General features: G+C 39.2%; 1 protein-coding gene across 1 annotated transcript in view; it reads right to left on the bottom strand.

The window, feature by feature from the left end:
* Positions 1–25,727, bottom strand: part of SPTLC2 (serine palmitoyltransferase long chain base subunit 2) — a 107,553-nt gene that overhangs the window by 53,298 nt on the left and 28,528 nt on the right. Inside the window, exons 3-9 of the mRNA XM_019427325.2 lie at positions 18,096–18,250; positions 16,503–16,651; positions 14,683–14,807; positions 9,427–9,520; positions 7,509–7,614; positions 6,075–6,294; positions 3,286–3,412 (exon numbers count right to left, since the gene is read on the bottom strand). Coding sequence (XP_019282870.1) covers positions 3,286–3,412; positions 6,075–6,294; positions 7,509–7,614; positions 9,427–9,520; positions 14,683–14,807; positions 16,503–16,651; positions 18,096–18,250 — 976 coding nt within the window. The remainder of the gene's footprint in view (positions 1–3,285; positions 3,413–6,074; positions 6,295–7,508; positions 7,615–9,426; positions 9,521–14,682; positions 14,808–16,502; positions 16,652–18,095; positions 18,251–25,727) is intronic.

Here is a 25,727-nt window from a genome sequence, read left to right on the forward strand (position 1 = left end):
GAGACAGAGCACAAGCAGGGGAGGGGCAGAGAGAGAGGGAGAGACAGAATCCGAAGCAGGCTCCAGGATCGAAGCTGTCAGCACACAGTCCGATGCAGGGCTCAAACCCATGAACCATGAGATCATGACCTGAGCCAAAGTCAAACACTTAGCCAGCTGAGCCACCCAGGTGCCCCTGAAGGACCAATAACATTTTTAACCTACCTGAAGCATGCCAGAAGCCTGCCAACATTAGTGAGGCCACAGATTCATAAGAATCTGAACTCAATACTAGACAAGAATCTGAATTTGATACTAGGGCAAGAGAACCAGTGTGTCTGTTTTTTTTTTGTGTCACCCTAATACCCTTAACAAGACAAGTGTGCCTCCTATCAGAACTGCCATCCTCCACACCTCACCTGCAACCCCTCTACCCGTACTATTATGCTCAGGCCACAGTGGACTCCTTGGTCTTCCTGACCACAGAGTTGCCTCCATCTCTAGGCCCTTTTATCCCTGGATTTTTCAGGGCCAAATCCTCACTTCTCTCAAATTCTTGCTAAAATCTTGCCTTCTCAATGACAGCTTTATTTAAAATTGCAAACTGGGTCCCTCAAAACTTCTCTACTTATTCTCCGGAGTACTCACCATTTTCTAGCATACTCCATAATCTGTTTCCCTCACTAGAAACCCCATTAGGCAAAAATTTGGGGGTGTTTCATTCTTGATGAATCACGAGTGCCTAGAAACAGCACCTAGCACACAGCAAGCGCTCAAATATTTGGTAAAATAGTAAAACTTCAATTTTTCTGTTATAGTACTCTCCAAGACTAACACAACAAGCCACTGTCCTCTGCATCTCCAATACTGCCCAAGTATATACTCCACTCAAATGATCTGCTTGTAAGCCCATTTCCTGTGGATTGTGATTCACAGAGCCTAACACATAGTGAGATACTCAGTGTTTGTGGAATGAATGAAATTCAATGTCTCGAACATAAGAGATTAAGTTTTACTCAGGGCAGTCGACTTCTATTATAAAATCACACTCAGGCAATTACTTGCAGACACCTCTTTTTAAAAATCACTTTAAGGCATAGTCAAAGGGCTGCTGCTTGAGTCACACTTTTTTCCTTCTGCAAGGACAACGAAAAGATGCATTCAGTGATACCATAAAAATAAACATTACCTTACACACTCAAATCCAAAAGAAATCAGGTCATATTTAATTAAGACTGGGTAGCTGGATTTAAGAGATACGGAATTTATCTCTACTTTTGGTTTCATTTTTATTATCCTCTATTTTGGCAGAGAAATAATGTAACCAAAAGAAGTTTGTCACTATTAATTAAAAGTTTTAGAGAGTAATTTTTAAAATGTATAAAAGCTGGTAGTGGCAAGTTGTAAAAATGGCCACAAACTCTTGGACCCACTTCCCTTTTGAGACAGTGTCTGATTTCCCCGCCCTGCAATCTGGACTGGCCTTAGTGACCTGCTTGTTAACAACAAATCAGAAAAGGTCATGGGGTTACAGCACATCCTTTGGAAACGCCTGCTCTGAAGCATCCCTCTGGATTCCCAGTCACCGTGCGATAAGGAGCCCAGCCTCGCGGGGAGGGAATGTGAAGGTGCTCTGGTCAACAGCCTCAGCTGAGCCCAGAATTCAAGACACTTGGGCCCAAGTGACATGGGAGGGAAGAAGCCTCCAGATGATCCCAGCCCCCAGCCATCTGAGTCTTCCCCAGCCGTTTGGGTCTTCCAAGCTCAAGCCTTGGATATTACGGAGCAAAGACAAGCCATCCTGCTGTGCCCTGACCGAATTCCTGACCTGCAGAATCTGTGAGCATAATAAGACGGCTCTTATTTCACACCACTACGCATAGGGGGTGGTTAGAGAGGCGAGAAATAAACTGGAAAATGAGTGCTAACCCAACGTCTGTCTATAGCTAATTACCATATTTCATTTTCTCACCGCCAGCAGAGCCTAGATTTCATTATTTGGTATGCATAAGTCATCTATCCAGAGGTCACACATCACACAGATCCATGCTCTAGGACAGGGCAAAAAAATTATCCAAAATTAACTTTGATAGCTGTTGGCCTTTCATTGCAGTCACCTCAGTCCATATACTGGATCAGTAAGGTTGATGGCACCTATGTGAAGGAGGTAGATCACTGCTAGCTATATATGTGTATCTCAGATCAGAACACGCTAATTAACACCATAAAGGAAGGGGAGGAGATAACATAGATACTGTTAACAGGGGGTTACTCACAAGGCTCCATACTATGTTCACAATATGAATGAAGTATTTCCTTCCCCAAGGAATGAATTCATGAAACTGAAAATGACCAACACTTTCAAAATCCATTTCCAAAAATCTCTTACTAGAGATAATAAGGATATATCACAGATGAGAAAAAATATTAAGGTAAAATTCTGATTTAAGAAAACAGGCTTACATTAATCAAAATCAGACATATTCCTTCCTTCCTCTTCAGTGCAAACCAAATAAGTCTTACCACAAAATATTATATAAATGAAGACAGCTCAAGGCTGATAATGCAGGATCTTTTACAAGAATAAGACTCATTTTAGATGCACTTAAAAAAGCAACAACCAAAACTAACGTATGTCTCAAAACTAACAATGGAAATAGTTCAGAAGTGAAAAAAACAAAACAAAAATTCCAATTGTTCTACATTTTCTGCAGTCAATACTGCCCTCTAGTGATGCAGAATAAAAGCCAAATAGAAAGTACCACATTTTATTTATTGTTCATTTTAGTATGTTTATGTCAGGGCACCTAGCTTGGACTACAAATCCCACCAAAGACAGAATAAACAAATCCAGGATGACTTTTATTATCCGCTCTTAAATTAGAAACTCTTTTAAAAGGCACTGAATCAAGGACACTAATATATGCAAACAGCAGACTTTAAATACATTGGGAACAGATTCTCACTACACACAGTGAGTTACATCTTCATATAAAACTGTACAATTTGAGAAAGACTCTGGGGCTCATTACCTAAGACTTATGAAGATAGGTAGGATCGTAAGATTAAAGTGTCACCATCTGTAGACAAGAAAATTCAACTGGAAGCAAGCCAGGCTAGTTGTCATGGCATATGTGTACCAAACACACTGAAGAGTGCCCATAGCAACCAAGGCCTCACACATCTGCCAGTTCTGCCCATTAGTAGACCTGGCTCTTCATTTGAGGAAAAAAGTTCAAGAAAAGAGCATGTTTGGTTGCTAAGCATTTACCGAACATAGGAAATTTTCCAAGAAAACAGACTTACCGAGGGTAGTGCCATCCTGCCCCATGATGCACTTCATAGAGGTGACAATCTGCTCCACAACAGGCGGTGACAGTGACGTGGCATACACTGCACTATGGGAATGTGTTCGCAGATAGTCTATCAGCTCCTGCGGAGTTCACAGAAGCAAGTCATTAGAGGTAAAGCTTGAATCCTCGGGCGATGGCACTGCCTTCCTTCCAGGTGAAAGCACTCTTCCTCCCTTCAAGAGCATGGGGATGGGGACACTAATCTGAGATGCAAGATCAACCAGCATCAACGGTCAAAGGACACCACCAGCAACAACTGCATCTGACACATGGCAACAGCCTCAGGCTTTGTTTTGTTTGTTAAATGTGCCACAACATGAAAGAAAGAAAAACTAGTTTTAAAGAAGCCCTCTAAATTTGGAGACCATACCACTTAATGTTATAAACGTATCTGCAATGCTGTGTTAATAAACAAGGCGTATGGATTCCTTTTACATACAGTAATTTCCTTTTTTTTTTTTTAAGTTTATTTATTTATTTTGAGAACACACGCAGGGGAGGGGCAGAGAGAGAGGGAGAGAGAGAGAATTCCAAGCAGGCTCCACACTGTCAGCGACTTGGGGCTCAATCTCACAAACCACGAGATCATGACCCGAGCCGAAACCAAGAATCAGACACTTAACCAAATGAGCCACCTGGGCACCCCACAATAATTTACTTTTAAGTATTACAAAAAATATCATCTACATGCTACCCTATGTCTGCTAAGCCCATCCTTACACTTGTGAGTAAGAGTAAGACCGTTCTCTAGCATCAATTTTAAAGGTATTAAATATCCTCTAGGGGCGCCTGGGTGGCTCAGTTGGTTAAGTGTCCGACTTCACCTCAGGTCATAATCTCATGGTTCCTCAGTTCAAGCACCCCACCAGGCTCTCTGCTGTCAGAGCAGAGTCTGCCTCAGATCCTCTCTGTCCCCTTGTCTCTCTGCCCCCCCAAACATTAAAAAATCTAAATATCCTCCAGATACACAGATTTATAAAACAATATAAATATGGCAGAATAGAAATTCACTGGGTCTTTCATGAGAACATGGAAAGCCATCTCACTGAGTGAAGAAAAACTTTGTATGCCAGTTACAAGGAGTCCAAAACAATCAGGTCTATGTCCCTATTCTCTCCTTTTAACTTCACTAAATCTTTAAATAAAATGTGCAAAGTAGCTCATGTATCAGAACCCAAAAAGGACACACAGAATAGGACTACAAAAATAGTGTATCACTTCAAAAACACTAAAAACTATTCAAAACCCACAAAAGCAAAGATATACCATACCTAAATGATCTCCCAGAGTATGATTTCAAGTCCTTTGGTTTGGCAATAAATTTTAGCAATCAAACTCTCCAAAGTGAGCCTGGTTCCATTAACAAAAATTTGAGGTAAAACTCTATCAACCTTGACTGAAACCACTAATAATGAGTTTTCTCTAAAAGGCAATCAATTATTAAGAGAAAGTCCATGCTTTAAGCCTCCCAATGTCAAGGTTTAAAAAGGAATTAGAGATATGTATGAGCTCCTACCACATACCTCATACAAATACTAACAAATGATGTGTTTTTTTCTAATACTATGGAGAGTTTTTTTAAATAACAGTTTTACCGAGATGGAATTAACTTTTCTAAAGTATACAATTCAGGTGCTTTCAGTATACTCATAGAGCTGTGCGACTTTCATCACTATCTAATCTTGTTTTATTTATTTTTTTAAAGTAGGCTCTATGCCCAGCATGGGGCTTGAACTCATGACCCTGAGATCAAGAATCACATACTCTACCAACTGAGCGAGCCAGGCCCTACTATCTAATTTTAGGACATTTTATTACCTCAGAAAGAAACCTCATACCCATCAGCAATCACTTGCCGCTTCTCCCATCCCCTCAGCCCTTGGCAATCACGAACCTACATTCTGTCTCTGAATTGGCCTGCTCTGGATATATCATATAAAAGCAATAATACAATGTGACCTTTGTGACTGACTTCTTTAAGTTCATGTAAACTGACTAACGTGAACTTTCAAATTCATCCATGTTGTAACATGGACGTACATTATTTTTTCAACCCTTACTATACAATCTTATAAACTAGGCATATTTATCTCTGTTTTTAGTGATAAGGAAATGGGAAGGTTAAATGCTTTGCCCAAGGTCTCACAAAGTTAGGGAAATATTCAAACCTAGGCCTCCGTCTCATGATTCAGCCATTTCCATCACACCGCATTGATTCTCAAAAGCCTCAGATTTCATTACATAATTTTTAAATTGAAAAATACAATGCCTTGTAGTACACCAGAGCAGGCAAAATAATCTTTTTCTTCCTGTCTCTATGCTCACCCAAGATGCATTTGAGGTCAAGGGGAGGGAAACTGGTCTTCTATTCCCACTGGCTCTCATTATAAACTCTACTTTTGAAACTGTGGGCACAACTCAAACCCAGTAGAAGACTGTGGCAAACAGGCAGCACCACTGTGTGTTCTCTCATACAAGAGGGTGTTCTGTATCTCAGACCAGTGTGTAGTTTAGAGCGAAGCTCAAATAAGAAAACAACAAACAATGAACAGAACCCGCCTTTAGTTTATCAGTCACTCCCTAAGCTGAACTGTGAAGCCCAAAGGCACTGTGAGCCTAAGCCACAAACAAATTCAGGGCCTCCACATCGGGGTTCCAGATTCTTATCTGTCACAAGTGAGTTACCAAGTCTAATCACCAGTCCCTTTATCCTCAATTGCTCAATTCACATGGCCCATTTACCTTCTTGCCTCCAATGTATCCTCCAGAAGCACCAAAGCTCTTTGTGAATGTTCCCATCATAACGTCCACATCCTCAGGATCCAGGCCAAAGTAATCTACCACCCCTCGACCTGTAGGGCCCAGAGCCCCGATGCTGTGAGCTTCATCTAGATACAAGTATGCCTTGTATTTCTTCTTAAGAGCAATCACTTCAGGAAGGCGAACAATAGATCCCTCCATGCTGGCAAGACAGGAGAAAATACATACAGAGACTTCTTAACTCAAAATTAGGGGCTGGTCTGTCAACTTACTGTTATTATTAATTTTTTCAGTTTATTGCTTTTTTAAAATAGTTTGACAACTCTGCCTGTGATTTTAATTTTTTTTTTTTAACGTTTATTTTTTTTTTTTTTGAGACAGAGAGAGACAGAGCATGAACGGGGGAGGGTCAGAGAGAGGGAGACACAGAATCCGAAACAGGCTCCAGGCTCTGAGCTGTCAGCACAGAGCCCGACGCGGGGCTCGAACTCATGGACCGTGAGATCACAACCTGAGCCGAAGTCGGACACTTAACCGACTGAGCCACCCAGGCGCCCCTCTGCCTGTGATTTTAAACTAGCAAAGTTAGGTGATGCCATGGCCAGGCAGATATCTGGGGGAAAGGAGAGTGGATCTTTTAAAACAAGCGTCAGAACAGAACTGATCTTAATTTACCACAGATGGATAAAGGTCACCAGATTCTTCCAATGCTTGTAATTACAGGCAACATTAGATTTTGTATTACGTTGCATGTGTAATTAAAATAACAGAATAAAATGAAATAAAAGAATTAAAAAAAATAGGACGTAAGAAAGTAAGTGCGAGGACTGCAAATAAACCAGAATAAAATCTTTCTTCAAATGAAATGATGTATGATTTGTTTTGACATATTAGAAAATATATTCCAATTCTTGGCCCTCTGTATAAATTCCCTCTATAAACAGCAGAAAAAGGACCCCAACAGAGGGGTGATCTGGAGACTATGAAGCACAACAGAAAGAATAAAGAAAAGCCAGAGAAAAAGACTTCTGTTCTAGTGCAAACTCTGCTTCCAGGTTTTTGGTTTTTTTTTAACATTTATTTATTTTTGAGACAGAGAGAGACTGAGCATGAACGGAGGAGGGCCAGAGAGAGAGGGAGACACGGAATCTGAAGCAGGCTCCAGGCTCTGAGCTGTCAGCACAGAGCCCGACGCGGGGCTGGAACTCACAGAGCGCGAGATCATGACCTGAGCCGAAGTCGGAAGCTTAACCGACTGAGCCACCCAGGCGCCCCTGCTTCCAGGTATTTTAACAAATCATAAACATTGTTTCCTTAGTTTCCAGAGGGGTCTAGATTACCATTCCCTTCTGCTTAAAAATTCTGTAACTTCATGGAGCCAAATCAGAAAAGATAAGAATAGGAAAGTAGGATTACCTATATATTCCCTCCACAAGGATTAGAATTTTCTTCCAGGGCCTTCGAGTCCGAGGCTGACCATAAACAATGGCATCTTTCAGCAGCTTCTCTAGGCTTTGCATATCTACATCACACAAAAAAGAATTTCAGCACAAAGTACCTTCCTCTTTCTGAACTTTATTTCAGAAATGCAAATACACATTTCTTATTCAGGAAGGGTGTCTCAAATAGCAAAGGACATTAACTTATGGAATCAGAACTGAGCAGAAAAAGGCAAAATGGGTGAGCTACCTCTAGCTTGAATGACAATCTGAAATGTAATAAATGTTCAAAACCACAAAAACTCCACCAAATAACTGTGGCATAGGTGATTCAGAGTTGGTTAGCATGCTTGTGAAATGGCTCATATTTCATGTTAAATACCTGACCATTCAGTTAGCTTTTTTTTTTTTTGTATTCGTAGAATCAACTGTATCTTTAATCCTAGTGAGTCATTCAGAAATACACACATAAAAGACTGAGCAAGAAAGTGCAAATAAACTATTAAAAATACATACACCTCTTAAAAAGCAAATAGGAGGGAAAATTCACGCGCATGCTCCATTTCCTTTCACCCAGGATACACTCAATAACTGCTTGTTAAACAGCTTTAACCTAGTAGTGTGCTAAAAATACGCCAGTGGCATCCATGAGACTATGTGGTAAGAAAGCTTGGCAATCAGTTAGCCTTTTGTTTGACTTGATCAGCTGTCTGTACATTATCTAGCTCTCATGGCTCTGTTGGTCCTTAAGGATGGTTAACAGGCCCAGAAACAGCTTGGCTGGTACTACCATTAATGAGGATCATAATTTTCCTGTTAATGATAAATGCTCTGGGGACACCTGGGTGGCTCGGTCAGCTGAGCATCCGACTCTTGGTTTGTGCTCAGGTCATGATCCCAGGGTGAGGGGTTCGAGCCCCATGTCAAGCATCAGTCTCCACGGAACCCACTTAAGATTCTCTCCCCCACCACAAGCCCTCCCCTGCCTCTCTCGGGGCACCTGGGTGGCTCAGTTGGTTAATTGGCCAACTTCAGCTCAGGTCATGATCTCACCATTCATGAATTCAAGCCCCACATTGGGCTCTGTGCTGACAGCTCAAAGCCTGGAGCCTGCTTCGGATTCTGTGTCTCCCTCTCTCTGCTCCTCCCCTGCTTGCACTCTGTCTCTCTCTCAGAAATAAATACACATTAAAAAAATTTATTTAGAAAAAGTTGAAAGCCAAATAAAAGGAGAATCTTGTATTTTGTACCAAAAGGCTTCCTTTAGCCTCTATTTCTATTCTAATGAGGAAGAGAATAACTTTTTAAAGTTTATTTTTTTTTAAATTTTTTTATTTTTTTTTTAATTTTTTTTTTTTTAATGTTTATTTATTTTTGAGACAGAGAGAGACAGAGCATGAACGGGGGAGGGTCAGAGAGAGAGGGAGATGCAGAATCTGAAATAGGCTTCAGGCTCTAAGCTGTCAGCACAGAGCCTGATGCGGGGCTCGAACTCACGGACCGCAAGATCATGACCTGAGCCGAAGTCGGCCGCTTAACCAACTGAGCCACCCAGGCGCCCCAAGTTTATTTTTTTGAGAGAGAGAGAGAGAGAAAGAGAGAGACAGAGAAAGAGAGAGAGAGAGTCCCAGGTAGACTCCACTCTGTCAGCACAGAGCCTGATTAGGGGCTCGAACTCACAAACTATTGATCATGACCTGAGCCGAACCTTAACCAACTGAGCCACCCAGGTGCCCCAAGAATAACTTTTAAAAGACTGGACCAGAAGGACATTTTAAATGTTGCAACATGCGTCATTTAGATTTTCTATTATTAATATAACTAATGGTACCACTTCCACTAACCCAAAAAATATTAAACACTAAAGTCTGAAGTGGATTCCACATCAAACTCACTGTTGTGTTTGAAGATTCGAATGGTTGCTCCCGAGAGTCTGGCTCCTAGAACCAGAGATGCATGGTTTAGTTCGTCACTCAAAATCAGGCAACCCTGCAAAACCACAAGCACAGGAAGGTAAGAAGCTGGAAGGAAAGATGTAGTTACACAAATTATAAAACACTAAAATCATGAATAATGCTATCTTATTAAGGAAAGCTTGTACAACAGCAAAACTATCAATTTCAAGAAGAAGAAAAGTATACATATTTTTGTTTTGCAAAATTAACTTAGAAGTAGATGCAGAATTCCAGCCTTTTAATTTCTTCAGTCCTGTGACTGACTTAAATATTCAGGTATACAACAACAAGCTTTTATTTACATCCAAAGTCTGAATTTCTCTTCTGCCAAGTCTTCGAATCCTTTACTTGCCACTCTTGCATTCCACTGTTACCTTAAAAGGATCCTCCTCCTTTCCCTCCATACAATTTTATTTTCTTCTCTTTCCAGCTCATTTTTTTTTCCTGACAAAATCTGCAACATGGTTTGTTATTTACCTTTTTATGTATTTTTTTTTAAGAGTTTCTTTTTAAGTAATCTCTGCACCCAACGTGGGGCTCGAACTTACAGCTCCGAGATCAAGAGTTGCATGCTCCACGACTGAGCCAGCCAGGAGGCCCTTACCTCCTTTTTAGACATTCTTATTCACCATTTCTGTGTATCAATCTACCATGAACTATCCTTAGTTCAAAAATAAAATAAAATTAAAAGTCAGCAGTTAACAGCTAAGTACTTAATAGGTTCCTGGCATTATGTTAAAGCTTTTAAAGGCATTATTACTTTTAATCCTCATTAAAAAAATCTCTGAGGCAGGTACTATTATTATCCCCACTTTACATATGAGGAAATTCCCTTTCAGAGAAGTTAACAATCCTTGCCCAAGGTCACAAGCATGCTAAGTGATTCATTACAAAGCTTCTGCTACCAGAACACATGCTCTTATTCTACAGTATACTGTTTCCCCCTTCCTTGAAGCTGAATAATCAACAACCTCACATAGAATTTAGTATCAGACTCAAAGAAATATTAAAACTGTATTGGTTCCTGCCTTTAATAGATTAAATGATACTTAATAACATTTCAACTAAAATACTTGATTTGAAAGATAAATCTTTAAGGTAAGACCTTCCGTGTCTGTATATAAGATCTCTAATTCTACATGATTATTAGAGTTTCTGAACATACAGGGAAGAATAGAACAAGATTATTTAACTCTTTACTGTGAAAAATTCTGAGAAATTCCAAGTAAGAATCTCAAGATTTATACTGCTAAAATGTAGGACAGGAATGTATTATAATCAACGTGACGAAGTCAAAGAACCATACATTTAGGTCTTTCAAAGAATGTGTCCACTGTATCTAAGTTGTTGAATTTACTGGCATAAAGTTCTTAAAATGTCCTTATTATCCTTTTTATGTCTATAGGATGTGTAGTGATGTGCCCTCTGTCATTCCTGCCACTGGTAATTTGTGTCTTCTTTTTATCCTCACCAGTCTGGCTAGAGAGTTATCAATTTTATTCATTTTCTCAAAGAACCATCTTTGGTTTCACACATTTTCCCCATTGTCTCCTTTCTAAACCATTGATTTCTGAATTTACCTTCATTTTATCTTTCCTCTGTTTGGACTCTTTGGGACTCTTTAATTTGCTCTTCTTTTTCAAAGTCCTTATTTAGACAGCTGATTCAAAATGTGGTTGTTTTTTTTATATATAAAATTTATTGTCAAATTGGTTTCCATAAAAATTTTTCTTTTTTGGGGTGCCTGGGTGGCTCAGTCAGTTAAGCATCTGACTTTGGCTCAGGTCATGATCTTGCAGTTCGTGAGCTTGAGCCCCACATTGGGCTCTGTGCTGACAGCTCAGAGCCTGGAGCCTGCTTCAGACTCTGTGTCTCCCTCTCTCTCTGCCTCTCCCCTCCTCATACTCTGTCTCTCTCTCCTTCAAAAAAAATGTTTTTCTTTTTTTTTTAATGTTTATTTTTTTCATTTTGGAGGGAGGGGTGATAGGGACTGAGAGAGAAGGAGAGAGAAAAATCCCAAGCAGGCTCCAAGCTGTCAGCATGGAACACAGGGCTCCATCTCATGAACCATGAGATCACGACCTGAGCTGAAATCAAGAGTCGGACGCTTAACCAAGTGAGCTACCCAGGCACCCCAAAACTTTTCTTTTATTAATACAAGCACTTAACACTACATATTCCCTGAGAATTGCTTTTAGCTTTGTCTCACAAATTATAATATGCTTCACTTCCATTTCATTCAAATTATTTTCTATGTTGCCTCTCTGCTTTGACTTATGAGTTATCTGGAAGTATGTTTTTTCAAATATTTGAGCATTTTCCAGGTATCTCTGTGTTACTGATTTTTTTTTTTTAAATTTTGTTTTTGAGAGAGAGAGCAGGCACGTACGAGTTGGGGAGGGGCAAAGGGAGACAAAGAATCTGAAGCAGACTCCAGGCTCTGAGCTGTTAACACGGAGCCCAATGTGGGGCTCAAACTCATAAACCGTGATATCATGACCTGAGCCAAAGTCTGACACTTACGGATGCCACCCAGGTGCCCCTTATGTTACTGATTTCTAATTTAATTGCATTAGAATCAGAGAACATACTTTGAATAATTTAAATTTTTAAAATTTTGTTAAGGCTTGTTTAATGGCCCTGAAAATGGCCTATCTTGGTAAATGTTTGCTGTTATTGGGTAAAATGTTTCATAAATGTCAATTAGGTCAAGTTGGTTGATAATGTTTTTCAAGTGTTCTCTAACCTTGCTGATTTTCTGCCTAGTTCTATCAATTACTCAGAGAAGGATATAGAGATCTCTAGTAACAATTATATATTTGTCTATTTCTCCTTTCATCAATTTTTGCTTCATGTACTTTGAAGCTCTATTTAGGTACCGATATATTTTAAATTGTTATCTTTTTAATGAATTAACTCCTGTATCATTATACAATGTTCCACTTTACCCCGAGAAATATTCCTTGCTCTGAAATCTTTGTTTATATTAATATAGTCACTCTAACTTTCTTTTCAATTATTGTTTGCTTGCTGTATCTCCTTTCATCCTTTTACTTTTAACCTGTGTCTTTAAAGTAGGTTTTTGGTAGAAACCTACTTAATTTTATCTAATCTGACAAGCTCTTTTTTCTTTTTGAAAAAATAATTTTTTTAAGTTTATTTATTTTGAGAGAGAGAGCAAGTGTGTGTGGGGAAGGGGCAGAGAGAAGGAGAGAGAGAGACACCCAAGCCAGCTCTGCACCGTCAGTGCACAGCCCAACGTGGGGCTTGATCTCATGAATAGTGAGATCACGACCTGAGCCAAAGTCAGATGCTTAAATGACTGAGCCACCCAGATGCCCCCAACCTCTCTTTTCTAATTGGAATGTATAAGCCATTTATATTTAATATAATATCATATAATATCAATATAATTGGGTTTAAACCTCCTCCCTTGGTATTTGTTCTCTATTTGTTCCATGTGTGCCTTGAAACCATACATTATAGGGGCGCCTGGGTGGCTCAGTCAGTTAAGTGTCCGACTACAGCTCAGGTCATGATCTTGCGGTCCGTGAGTTTGAGCCCTGCGTCGGGCTCTGTGCTGACAGCTCAGAGCCTGGAGCCTGTTTCAGATTCTGTGTCTCCCTCTCTCTCTGACCCTCCCCCGTTCATGCTCTGTCTCTCCCTGTCTCAAAAATAAATAAACGTTAAAAAAAAAAAAATTAAAAAAAAAAAAAAAAAAAAAGAAACCATACATTATATAACTGAAAAGGACTTTACAGTTAACCTAGTCCAAGTACCTCATTTTACAAAGCAAAATCTGAGGCTCAGAAAGTCTGTGACGGGGTGCCTGGCTGGCTCAGTCAGAGGAGCAGGCAATTCTAGTGTCTCCCTCCCTCTCTCTGCCTCTCCCCCACTCACACTGTCTCTCTCAAAAAATAAACATTTAAAAAAAAAAAAAAAAGAAGAGCAGGCCAATTCTTGACGTTGGGAGGTCATGGGTTTGAGCCCCAGGTTTGGGTGTAGAGATATCTTAAATAAATAAAACTTAAAAGGAAAAAAAAGAAAAAAAAAAGGAAGGCTGTGACATGCTCACAGTCATAGAGCTAAATTTGAATATACAAAATAAATAAATAAATAAATTTGAATATATAAGCAACCAAACAAAAACCCAAGTCTTCCAACTCAGTAATCTACCAATTTTTCAATATACAATTCCTAAATATCAATATTAAAAAACCTGGGGCACCCGGCTGGCTCAGTCAGTGGAGCATACAATTCTTGATCTCAGGATTGTGAGTTCAAGCCCCACATTGAGTGTGGAGCCTACTTAAAATAAAATTTAAAAAATAAATAAAATTCCTTGAGGGCCCTTTCAAGCTGAGAGTGTCAGTCTGCTAAAATGTGATTTACAAAGTCTCTTATCTCTTCTCTCCTTAACTGCCCCCTTACAAACTCTACCCACAAGGCAGCAAAAAATACACACTTCTTAAATTATTATTTTTATTAGTACTACTACTTTTAACCTTCATTATTACTTTTTTTAAGTTTATTTACTTATCTTGAGAGACAGAGAGAGAGTGCAAGCACAGGAGGGCAGAGAGGGAGAAAGAGAATCCCAAGGAGGCTCAACACTGTCAGTGCAGAGCCCGATGCAGGCCTGATCTCGTGAACTGTGAGATCATGACCTGAGCCGAAATCAAGAGTTAGCCACTTAACTGACTGAGCCACCCAGGTGCTTCAAACCTTCACTATTATTAACTTATATTCTTACTTTTAACCTATAGTATTACCTTCACTTTACATATATGCCTATAATTTGCCTATATTATCTCTGAGCAACACGCATTATAAGAACAAGTATTAGGGTACCTATGTATTTTCAAATTTTTCTACTTAGGAAAAACCACCTGTTAAACAACCTTCCAAATTAAACATTCTTTCTTTCAAAATTTTAGCATTTTATGAGGTTTTTATCAGAATCCCTTTCAAAACCACATGAATGATGAAGGCAAGAGTCCTCTATTGGAAGAGTAAAGAATCATGAGTTCTAGCAAGAAAGCTTCCACTAAGTCTCCATGTGATCTTGTTATTCAAAAATTTGTGACAGAAATATCTTTCGGCAGACCAGGTTTGGTATGAAGTTTACAACAGCCTTTGGCTTGTTCTGAATGCTTTACAACATACTAGAGAGTTTTCATAAATGACAAGTCTTACTTTGCCAACAAGAGCAGGAATGTTCATTGAATTTGTTGCAAATCCCATGCCATATGCCATAGCAGCTTCTACTCCCAAGAAACTTGCCACAAGCTTCTCTAGTTCTTCATGCTTGTCCAGGTTTCCTGTGTGAAGAACTTAGTGAAGTTAACACTGCCAAATCCTGAATTTAAGAGTTACTCATTACTTTATAAAAAGAAATCACAGTCTTCATGTTACAACCTTTTCAGACTAAGCTCTATGGAAGAGTAGTATGAAGAGAAATGGCTAATGAAAGACATCGTGGTCGATACCACTTCAGATCTGAATACCTTCAGATTCAGCACCTGTGATGGAATTTCTGTAAAGAAGATTGCCAACAATTTCTCCCATTCCTGCTGACACTTGATAGTTCTAAGTCTAGGCCTTGAGAGGCCTGGCAACATCTGCTTTTATACTTTTGAAGTCAGCTGCCACACAAAACAGTCTAACTAGCCTGTTGTAAAGAAAAGCCACGGGGAGCAGGAGGGCCTCTGGAGGATAAGAGACTATGGAAGAGGAATGCAGGGCTCAGCCAGCCCTTGACTGATCCCACTACCCAACTGAGGTACCAGACATGTAAGTGAAACCACCCTGGATACTCTATTCTCAGCCATAATGCCCCACCCAACACCACATGGAGCTAAGATAAACATCAAGGCTTCTCCAAATGGCAGAATTATAAGCAAATAAATGTATGTGTCTGTTTTAAGTTGCTAGGTTTTAGAATGATTTGTTATGTAGCAAAAGACAAGTTAAAAAACATCCTCCCTCACTTTGTATTGTGATTTTATGTCAATAATCAAATCTGTAAGGACTGAACAAGACTGATCAATGCAGAAAAGATGGTGAAAAAAAGGCTGCTGAACTGAGATGCTACAAGTCCTCAAAGCTTTAAGCAAGTCATTTAACCTCCCTGGGCTTCAGTTTCATATCTGCTAAATACCAATAATAATATTTGCTCTATCTACCTCATGACATTGTTGTGAGGATCAAAAGAGAGAAAAGGCTCAAGAAATTTAAAAACTACAAAGTGCCATAAAGATGTAAGGTCTGATTACCATATATCGTCATTGCACCATGCTTCCTAAACTATGTCATTAAGGACCTGAGTACAAATGACCCAGCTAAGCTTGCCAATCTTTAGACCTATGAGAAATAATGATGAATTACTGTTTTAATCCACTAAGTTTGAGGGTGATTCATAGTAATAAATATCCAGAAGTTGCCTTTTAACCTTTATAGTTATCAGTTCTCTGGAACAAAACAGAAGAATTTGAAATCGTCCTATGAACAAAAATGAAATTTATTTATATAAATCTATTCACCTTTACCTTTTGTAAAGGTACAATAACAAAAAGTTAACATTTACTGAATATTTGCCAAGTCACAAATGCTTTATATGAATTAATTCTTCAATAGCCCTACAAGGTAGTAATTATTCTCACCCTCACTTACCAGCATGGAAACAGATTAAATAACCCTCATATGCCCACAGGGTCAGGCCTAGGAAACAGCACTCTTAACCACTACCATTTGTAAAAGCCAACAAAGTGAACATTAAAGCTGCAAATGAGTCAAATACTTATGGAACTTTTCTACAGATATTTTGTATTATAATACAATGGAAAAGATAAATATGTCTCAACATGTGTTGAACACATTAAAATCATCCGTTATTTCAGAAACTATATGGCAAAGTATGTATTTGGATGCTTACTATTCTAGCTCTGTATCAGCATTATTCCCTCCTGAGTAGCACAATTAAGAACATTAGCTGGCCAAACAGAGCCTGCACTTACCAATTTCCTGCCGAGTGCTGCACACTCCAACTCCATACTCCTCTAGGACTTTGGCAGCTGCTTCTTGACATGATCCAGTATTCCGTGCAAATCCAAGATAGTTGTAGGAACCCATGTTTATAACACCTTTAATTATATTCCCTGTGTACCTGTATTTCAATACCATAAAAGTTCATGAAACTCATGAGCAAATCAAATATGTACACGTAATAATAAACACACTGATGACATAAAAGGAAGTACCATATACAGAAAGTAGGGAGAATATGGCCTAGTAGAAAGGAAGCTCAAACTCACTAAGAAACTAAAATTAAGAAAATGAAAGTTAAAACAAAATAGTAATTTTCACGTATAGATAATGATAAAGATTTAAAAACTGACCATAGCCAGTGTTGGCCAGGACAGTCTCACATACTGTAGATAAGAATATCAGTCAGTAATTTTTTTTTTTTTTTGGAGGGCAGTTTGGCAGGACTTCTCCATTAAAAGAAGTACATACTCTTTGACTCAGCAATTTCCACACAGATACGAAAGGATAGCTGCATAAAGATCCTTTCAGAGTCACTGCACAATTTATCTACCATGCCCCTTCTCCAGGCACACAGACCAGTGACATTCCATTATGATGGAAGTTCAATCAGCCTGGGCCCACCAGTGAGAATAACATGTTTCAGAGGCTCCACCAACCTAAGGTGGACGGGAAGTGTGGACAAGAAACTGCTGCTGTTTGAACTCTGAAATTTTGGGGTTTTTAACAAAGGATGGTGCAGCCCAACCTGCCATACACTATATACATCTATACTATACGATGCTAAGTAGCCACTGCTAATATTAAGCTGGCTGTGGATACAGACAAGCAGGATATTACCAACATGTTAGCAAGAAAAAAGCAAGATATAAAATGATTTCTATAGTATGGTCCCATTTTTATAAATCAAAAATTACCTGTACGTAACCCCAGTGGATTCACCACATACATACCCCACAGAAAACATCTGGAGGAATCATACACAACAAACTGGTAACAGTGGTCACCTCTGGGGAGTGAAGATTTGTGGAGAAGTGGATTTGCAGAAGGGATAGTGGTTAGTTGTCATGGGGGAATGTTTCATTTATCTGTATTATCTTTTTTTTTTTAATAGTAACAATGCAACCATGCAATACTTGTGAGATCTAAACAATAAAGTTTTATGAATATGAAAAGTTTTCTAAACTATTCAGCCTATTTAAGTAAAAGCATTGCATATATCCTGGAACCATTCGAGAAATCAAAATATCTAGAAGTATATTCAGACACTTGATTCTGGTAAGTGGCATAACAGAAAGGACAGTTTTTCTTTGGCTTCTTGTTTTTCTTTTTAATTAGTCAAACTTTGTTTTCAGTTATAATCCAACACAGTATCAAATGTAACAGAAAAATATATTTTAAAAATCTGGATAACGATGAACTATATGCAAGGAAACTATGTTGTGCTGTACTCTCAGCTTCGACTCTTGTTTTAACAGAATACTCAATTTGCAATAGAATAAATTCTGAAGTGAAGAAATTCCTTTCTGTTGCTGTCAAGAGATAATTTCCCAACTGAGACTCACTTGAAGGACCAGTTATAATCATGAGACTGCCTCTCCATGATGTCCACCCTGGCTCCAGGCACGCTACAGATCGGTCGATTCCAGTTGTCTCTAATCCTCATGTAGAGGTTTCTTGTATAGAAGTTTTCGAAATCCTGATACAATGACACAAAGTCCTGCCAACAAATGGTGAAATACCATGAATTTAACTAAATTGCTTTAGAACATTTTTACAACTTCCCTTTTCATGTTGTAAGAGCAATTAAGAATGAGAGGTCAATTATATTGAATTCGCTGATAAGGAAAACAATCACAAGGCATCAATTCTCTATGTTAAAAACAACTTTAAAACTTTAAAACAACTCTGGGGCACCTGGCTGGCTTAGTAGAGCATGAGACTGTTGACTTCAGGGTTGTAATTTGAGTCCCATGTTGAGTGTGGAGATTACTTTAAAAAAAGGGAGGGGGGGGAAACAACTCTTTTTTTTTTTTTTTTTTTTAGTTTTTTTTATTTGAGAGAGACAGAGACAGAGTGGGGAAGGGCAGAGAGAAACAGGAAGAGAGAGACAATCCCAAGCAAGCTCCGCACGGCCAGCACAGAGCCCCACACGGGCTCGAACTCATGAAACCGTGAGATTATGACCTGAGCTGAAACCAAGAGAGTCCCATGCTAAACCACTAAGCCACCCAGGCACCTCAAGGTAAAACAACTCTTAATCAGGTAAAAGCCACTTGGCTTTGATGGCTAACCTATATGAAATCGTTGTAAATAATCATCTGACTGCATGAATGTAGAGTCAAAGAACTTAATAAAGTAGGTCTTGGGGCACCTGGGTGGCTCAGTCGAGTTCAGCTCAGGTCATGATCTCACAGTTCAGTTCAAGCCCCGTGTCAGGCTCTGTGCTGACAGCTCAGAGCCTGGAGCCTGCTTCAGATTCTGACTGTCTCTCTCTTTCTCTCAAATATAAATAAAAACATTAAAAAAAATTTTTTTTAAATAAAAACACTAATTTTAAGGACACCTGGGTGGCTTAGTTGGTTAAGCATTCAAAACTCTTGGTTTGGGCTCAGGTCATGATCTCACTGTTCACAGATTTGAACCCCTTGTCTGGCTCTGCGCTGACAGCATGAAGCCTGTTTGGGATTCTCTCTCTCTGCCCCTCCCCTACTCATGCTCTCTCTCTGTCTCTCAAAATAAATTAAACTTAAAAAAAAAACACTGTAATTTCAGTTTTAAACAAAAAATAATAATTCTGAAATTAAAATTCCATCCTCTGTATATTTTTAAAATCAAAGTGAAACATATCCAAAGAAAAATGATAAGCAAGAAAGACTAAAAGTTTGCTTATATAGAAAGACACCTATCTCAGGTTTCTTTCCTTGGATGGGAGTTTGAAAAAAAGATTCTCGTGATGAATTCCCATGATGAGGGACTTAAAGCCCTCCCTTCTTCCCTGAAATAAGATGCACTAAAAATTAAGTCTATAAAAAAATAGTCTGGGTGGAGCTAAAATGAATGCATAATGTTATGACTGATGTGATATGACCACATGATCAGACCACACAAGAGCAACTGGACTCCTGAAGATAAGGGGTAAACCAAATAAAAAGAAAACTATACTACAGTTAGCAAACTGTTGAACTTCTAGCCCCGAGATCTGGACTTGGTGTCAATCTAAATTAATCTGTTAAATAAGCTAATTAGAAACATGCAAAGCTTAAGCCTTATTGTGTAAGATTTTTATTGCTAAAAAAGACTTCATAAAATTTTATAATTAACCTTCTATGACATTGGACTATAAAGTAACTAATAAGTAAGCCTCACAGTAGATAAAATCTTAAATAAAGCTGAGCAGAGTCAGAAAGTACTCTCTGGAATGTGCAGTACCCGATACCATCTCTTTCACAATTGCCCTAACATTTACATTTCCTTGAGAAAATATCCATAAATAATGTGTCTATCATAATTGGAAATTTACTACTTAAATAATGTATCCTTTTTGATAGTCTCTTCTTCCAACAAGAATACTAAGTGAATGAAAACTGGAACAAAGACATCCAAATTCTAATTTGGGACTTTCCCTTGGCTGTCATTCACCATGCATTTATTTCCCAAAGTAGGATTGGGGGAGCAGGGGGAGTTGTTTCCAATCTTTGTCCATTCACATCAAATAGGGTAAACAGTACCAACTCTTCTTGATCTCATTTCTTTAAACCCTTTCTAAATACTGCACATTAATGTTAAAGGTATTAATTCAAACACCTGAGAGAAATACTCCATCACAGACAAATTTTTATTAGAAGAAAGAGCACTATTTTTGTTTTACTATATAAACATCAGAAAATGCTTAAGACAGTCTGGTCCCATTTATTGGAAGGGTTACCAAACCCAAAATGGTTGCAGGCTCAAGTGAAGTAGAGCTCTGGGCAGCCAGGGTGTGGCTGGGAGGGCAGAGACTGTCAAGATCAAGGAGCTCACCACTCCTCATTGTTCTGATGAGACAACACCTCAGTCCCTGAGACAGGAACAGACTTACACAGAGTGACAGGAAAGTTGCCACAGTGAGGGATGTTACAGACCAAAAGCTGGTGGGACAGAACGGCAGAAGAGAGGGACTCCTGGCCAGGGTAGAAGCTTGACTACAGTTAGAAGGTTCGGTGAAAAGAACTGAAAGGCCACTAACCAAACTCCCTGCAGCTTAGCAATGAAGCAAGAATGGGGATGGAACAGGGTAACTATTCAGGGTTCCAGTTTAGGCAACAAGAGTGTCTGTTCCCAAAAATATCTCCTACAGTTTAAATATTCTAGGACAGGGTTAAAATAGAGGACTTATCCCTCCCTCCCTTCCTTCCTTCCTTCCTTCCTTTCCTTCCTTCCTTCCAATGCCTTTTGCTGAATACTTCTGCCAGACTCAGGATATATTAAAAAACAAGACAGTTCTCTCCGCAAACTACAATACCCCCACTACTCCTACCCTCCCCCTCCCCCAGCCTGTCCCCCATCCCCACTCCACATCCTCACCCTCTTCTTCCTCCTCCTTCTTAATTTAGTCACTGTGAAATGACTTTAGTCAGGCCAACCTAATACTTGTTTGCTCAGTCACTGAACAAACGTTTACTGAGCTGTCCTTTCCAGGCACTAAGGTAGGCATTAGGAATAAAAATGAGTAAGACACAACCTTTACACTCCTAAGGACCTCTTAGTGGAGTGGAGTGGCACACAAATGAAGTTATAATACAATATAACAAGTACTCTAAAGGGATACTTGCTCAGACAAAAAATACTTAACCGGCAGGTGAGCGGCAATGGTAAAGTACAAACAGCCTTCATGCGCTGTTTGAACTTGATGTTCATGAGTTTGAGCCTCACGTCGGACTCTGTGCTTGGAGCCTGCTTCAGATTCTGCGTCTCCCTCTCTCTGTTCCTCCCCCACTCGTGCTCTGTCTCTCTCTCTCAAAAATAAATAAAACATTAAAATAATAATAATAATAAAATTAAATTTAAAAAAGCTACACTGTTGCTCCAAACAAAAAAGCCCAAAAGGTGACAGGGAAACTTTTGCAAACCTACTAATGTCACTAGTGCACAAGGATAAGGTGGTAATCTACTACCAAACTCTTTGAAAAGGTTTATCTGGGATACAGCTTGGTACTAGTGAGAAATCCCTAGAGTAAATACAAATAGATGACTTCTATACAGTGGAATATGATTCAGCAATAAAAAGAAATGAATATGAAGCATACTACAACATGGATGACCCTCAAAAAACATTACGCCAAGTAAAGAAGGCAGACACAAATAATCACACATTGTATAATCCCATTCATATGAAACATCTAGAAACAGAAAGTAGATCAGTGGTTGCCTAGGGTGATAAGGGGGAGTAATAAGTGACTGCTAACAGCTATGGGGTTTCTTTTTCAGATGATAAAAATGTTCTAAAACTAGATTATGGTGCTGGCTGCTCACTTCTGAAAATACATTTGACCCTTGAACAACAGGGGTTTGAACTCTGCAGGTCCATCTACACGCAGATTTTTTTCTAATAAATACAGTATGGTATTATAAATGTATTTTCTCTTCCTTATAATTTTCTTCATATTTTTTCTCTAGCTTACTTTATTTTAAGAATACAGTATATAAGGGGCACCTGGCTGGCTCAGTTGGTGGAGCAGGTAATCTTGGTCTCAGGGTTGTAAATTCAAGCCCCACCTTGGATGTAGAGATTACTTAAAAAAGAAAATAAAAGGTGGGGGTGCCTGGGTGGCTCAGTCAGTTGAGTGTCCCAGTCACTTGAATGTCCGTCCGACTGTTGGATTTGGCTCAGGTCATCATCTCATGGTTCCTGAGTTCAAGCCTGCATTGGGCTCTGCACTGCCGCTTGGGATCCTCTTTCTTTCTCTTGCTCTCTGCCCCTCCCCTGCTGGTACTCTGTCTCAAAATAAATAAATAAACTTAAAAAAAAAAAAAAAAAAGAATACAGTATGTGATACATATAACTTACAAAATATGTGTTAATCAACTGTTTATGTTATCAGCAAAACTTCAGGTCAACTGAAGAGTATTAGTTAAGTTTTGGGGGAGTCAAAAGTATACATAAATTTTCAACTGCATGTGGGGGGTGCCGGCACCCCTAACCTCCACATTTTTCAAGGGTCAACTGTAATGCTAAAATTAACTGAATTATATGTTTTAAACAGGTGACCTTTATGGTATATAAATTTTATCTCAATGAGGCTATTTAAAAAAAAATAGATGACCGCTGTCCGGGGCTCCACACACACCACAAAACAATGAAAAGTAGAGCTCTTTGTAAGTCCACAGAACTAAAAAAGACAAACCAACTGATAATCCCTCAGCTTAATACATCAAGCAACTATACGACATTAATAGTTTCCAAAGATACTGCTACAATGGCAACCATCAGAATATTCTTAGTAAACTACTTTTTGAGGAAGGTCAAGAATAAAATACTTCCAGGAATTTCTATTAATCTATTTCAAATAATTTTCTTCTTTTGTATCTTGAAAATTAAACATATCAGGATGTGGATAAATAATGTCCCTTCCCAATATCCTATCCTTTCCATTTTTGAATATTTGATCATAAACAAACCGTAGAGGCAAAAATTAAGTTTGGTAAGTTGTATGGGAACTACCTACCATGATCTGATCCTTAAATTTCTTAGGTATTTCTTGTCTAGATACTGGAATGTTTTAAATTCAACCTTTTGCTATATCTAATCACATACATGTTTCTAGAGGACTAGTAGCTTCATCTCACATAAAAAAGAAACAGACTATAGACTGGGAAAAACAACACTCTCCTCCAAAATAACACTAATAGGAGAGGATCAAGCAGTAAAGAATTCAAAGAATTTTTTTTTTTTTTTTACAATTTACATAGAATAGAACAAAGTCGTGCTAACTCATTAGTTGGGGCCATGGGATTCAGTTCTACCCAAAGCAACACATAAAGAACTAGCATAAATAGTTAAAATGGGCTCTCTTTTATAATGGAATGGGGAAGAAAGTAAGGAGGCAGTTATAAACACCATTCACTCAGTGAAATGAGGAAGTGGCAACATTAGATTTGCATTTTATGATCCCAAGCACTTTCCCTCACTTCTTCCAATGTAACACTTAAAACTCTGCATATCCCTCTCACTACATCTAATCCAGTATCCGAAAATAAACATGCTCTACCATAGGGCTGAATGATCTTCCTTTCCCTCTAAAAGCTAAACTTTGATAAGAAAATGGCAGAATTCAGGGCGCCTGGGTGGCTCAGTCGGTTAAGTGTCCGACTTCAGCTCAGGTCATGATCTCACGGTTCGTGAGTTAGAACCCCACCTTGGGTTCTGTGCTGACAGCTGAGGGCCTGGAGCCTGCTTTGGATTCTGTGTCTCCCTCTCTCTGCTCCTCCCCTGCTCACACTGTCTTTCTCTCAAAAATAAATAAAGATTAAAAAAAGAAAGAAAGAAAAGAAAATGGCAGAATTCAACTGTTTTAACTGTTAATGTTATCTACTGTGAAAATCCTATTGAAAGAATTCAAACAAATTAGTACAGTCCTCTAAACCGTAGAAGCAAATGTCCCCCCTCTGTCCCACATATTTCCTATTACTTCCTCCTACAATTATTTCCTGATTAATTCAATGCTAGTCAGCTATTTTTTTGTTCTACATCTGCATACAATTCAGACACTATTTATGTGTATAGTGCTTTGCAAAGACCCGTTAAATCTGAAGAGTTTATGTTTCCTCAACAGAATTAGAAACTACTTAATAAAATCTATGTGTTCTGACTCCTTAACACAAAGGTCAAGTACACACAGGCAGCCCCAATACTCAAGAGTAAATTCACCCTCTGGAAACACAGAACAAGTTCAAAACGTGATGTACTCTTTTACAAAGTAATTCTGATGCAACCCCATTCATTCTTTATCACACCATGACACAACACCAGCTATGCAAACTCTCCGGCCACTCCTCTGCTCAAAAACTGCCCAGACTCCTCACTCCCCAAAGTTCCTAGCTTGACATTCAAACCACAATCTCTCATACAGCCAAAACCCAGCTGCTCCCAAACATTCCTCATACCCTTGCCCACCCCATCCCCTCAGCCTGGAATACTCTCCACATCAAAACCAGTACCCCCACACCCACCTCTACATGTTAGTTAGTAGGGCTTTGAAGTATGTCCACACTAGGAGAGGTCCCTGTAGACAAAGACTTTTTTTTTTTTTAATTTTTTTTTTTTCAACATTTTTTATTTATTTTTGGGACAGAGAGAGACAGAGCATGAATGGGGGAGGGGCAGAGAGAGGGAGACACAGAATCAGAAACAGGCTCCAGGCTCCGAGCCATCAGCCCAGAGCCTGACGCGGGGCTCGAACTCACGGACCGCGAGATCGTGACCTGGCTGAAGTCGGACGCTCAACCGACTGCGCCACCCAGGCGCCCCTACAAAGACTTTTGAATGTGGCTATGTGAATCAAACGTTAGCTCCCATCAGTGACAACCACCATCAACTCAGTCTAATAGGAAGATACTGGCCCATAAATAAGTAACAGCAATACCATACAACGAGTTTTGCCTACTGGACCAAACTTCTGAACGCAGGGCTTTGCTTGCATTAGGTATTCAAGAAATACCTTCTTGATGAAGTGAACTGTAGGCATTTCAGCACAATGAAGGATGGCCAACTTGTGGTTCTGGTGCTGGGGAGGATGCAGAATGACTGACGTGACAGTGAAGACAGCCTGGGTTCTGGGTTCTCTCAGGACCAGAATCCTCAATTCCATACAGACTGGTTTTGGCTTTCTAGCAGTTGATGAGGTCCCTTCTTTGCCCACATTTCTGGATGCCCCCGTCCCTCCCCCCACAGAACCACCATCCATGCCCAGTGTCTAATGGCTCCTCTCTCAGTGGTGACCTTGCTGCCACAACATCCGCCTCTCTCCTCTAAAACCCCACAAAAGTGAGAAGTATGATGGACCAAAAAAATCTAATTTCTGAAGCCCTTCTATAATCTATCTCTAATCTAAATCTAATCTATCTATCTAATCTATCTCTAATCTAAATATTCCTTGGGTTAGAGGACAACCTCTGCATACTTCACATGCCAAGAACAAACAAGTTTGTTTTTAGAA

The sequence above is a fragment of the Panthera pardus genome, unplaced genomic scaffold (genome assembly GCF_024362965.1).
Source record: "Panthera pardus isolate Hobbes unplaced genomic scaffold, ASM2436296v1 HiC_scaffold_24, whole genome shotgun sequence".
Classification (NCBI taxonomy): domain Eukaryota; kingdom Metazoa; phylum Chordata; class Mammalia; order Carnivora; family Felidae; genus Panthera; species Panthera pardus.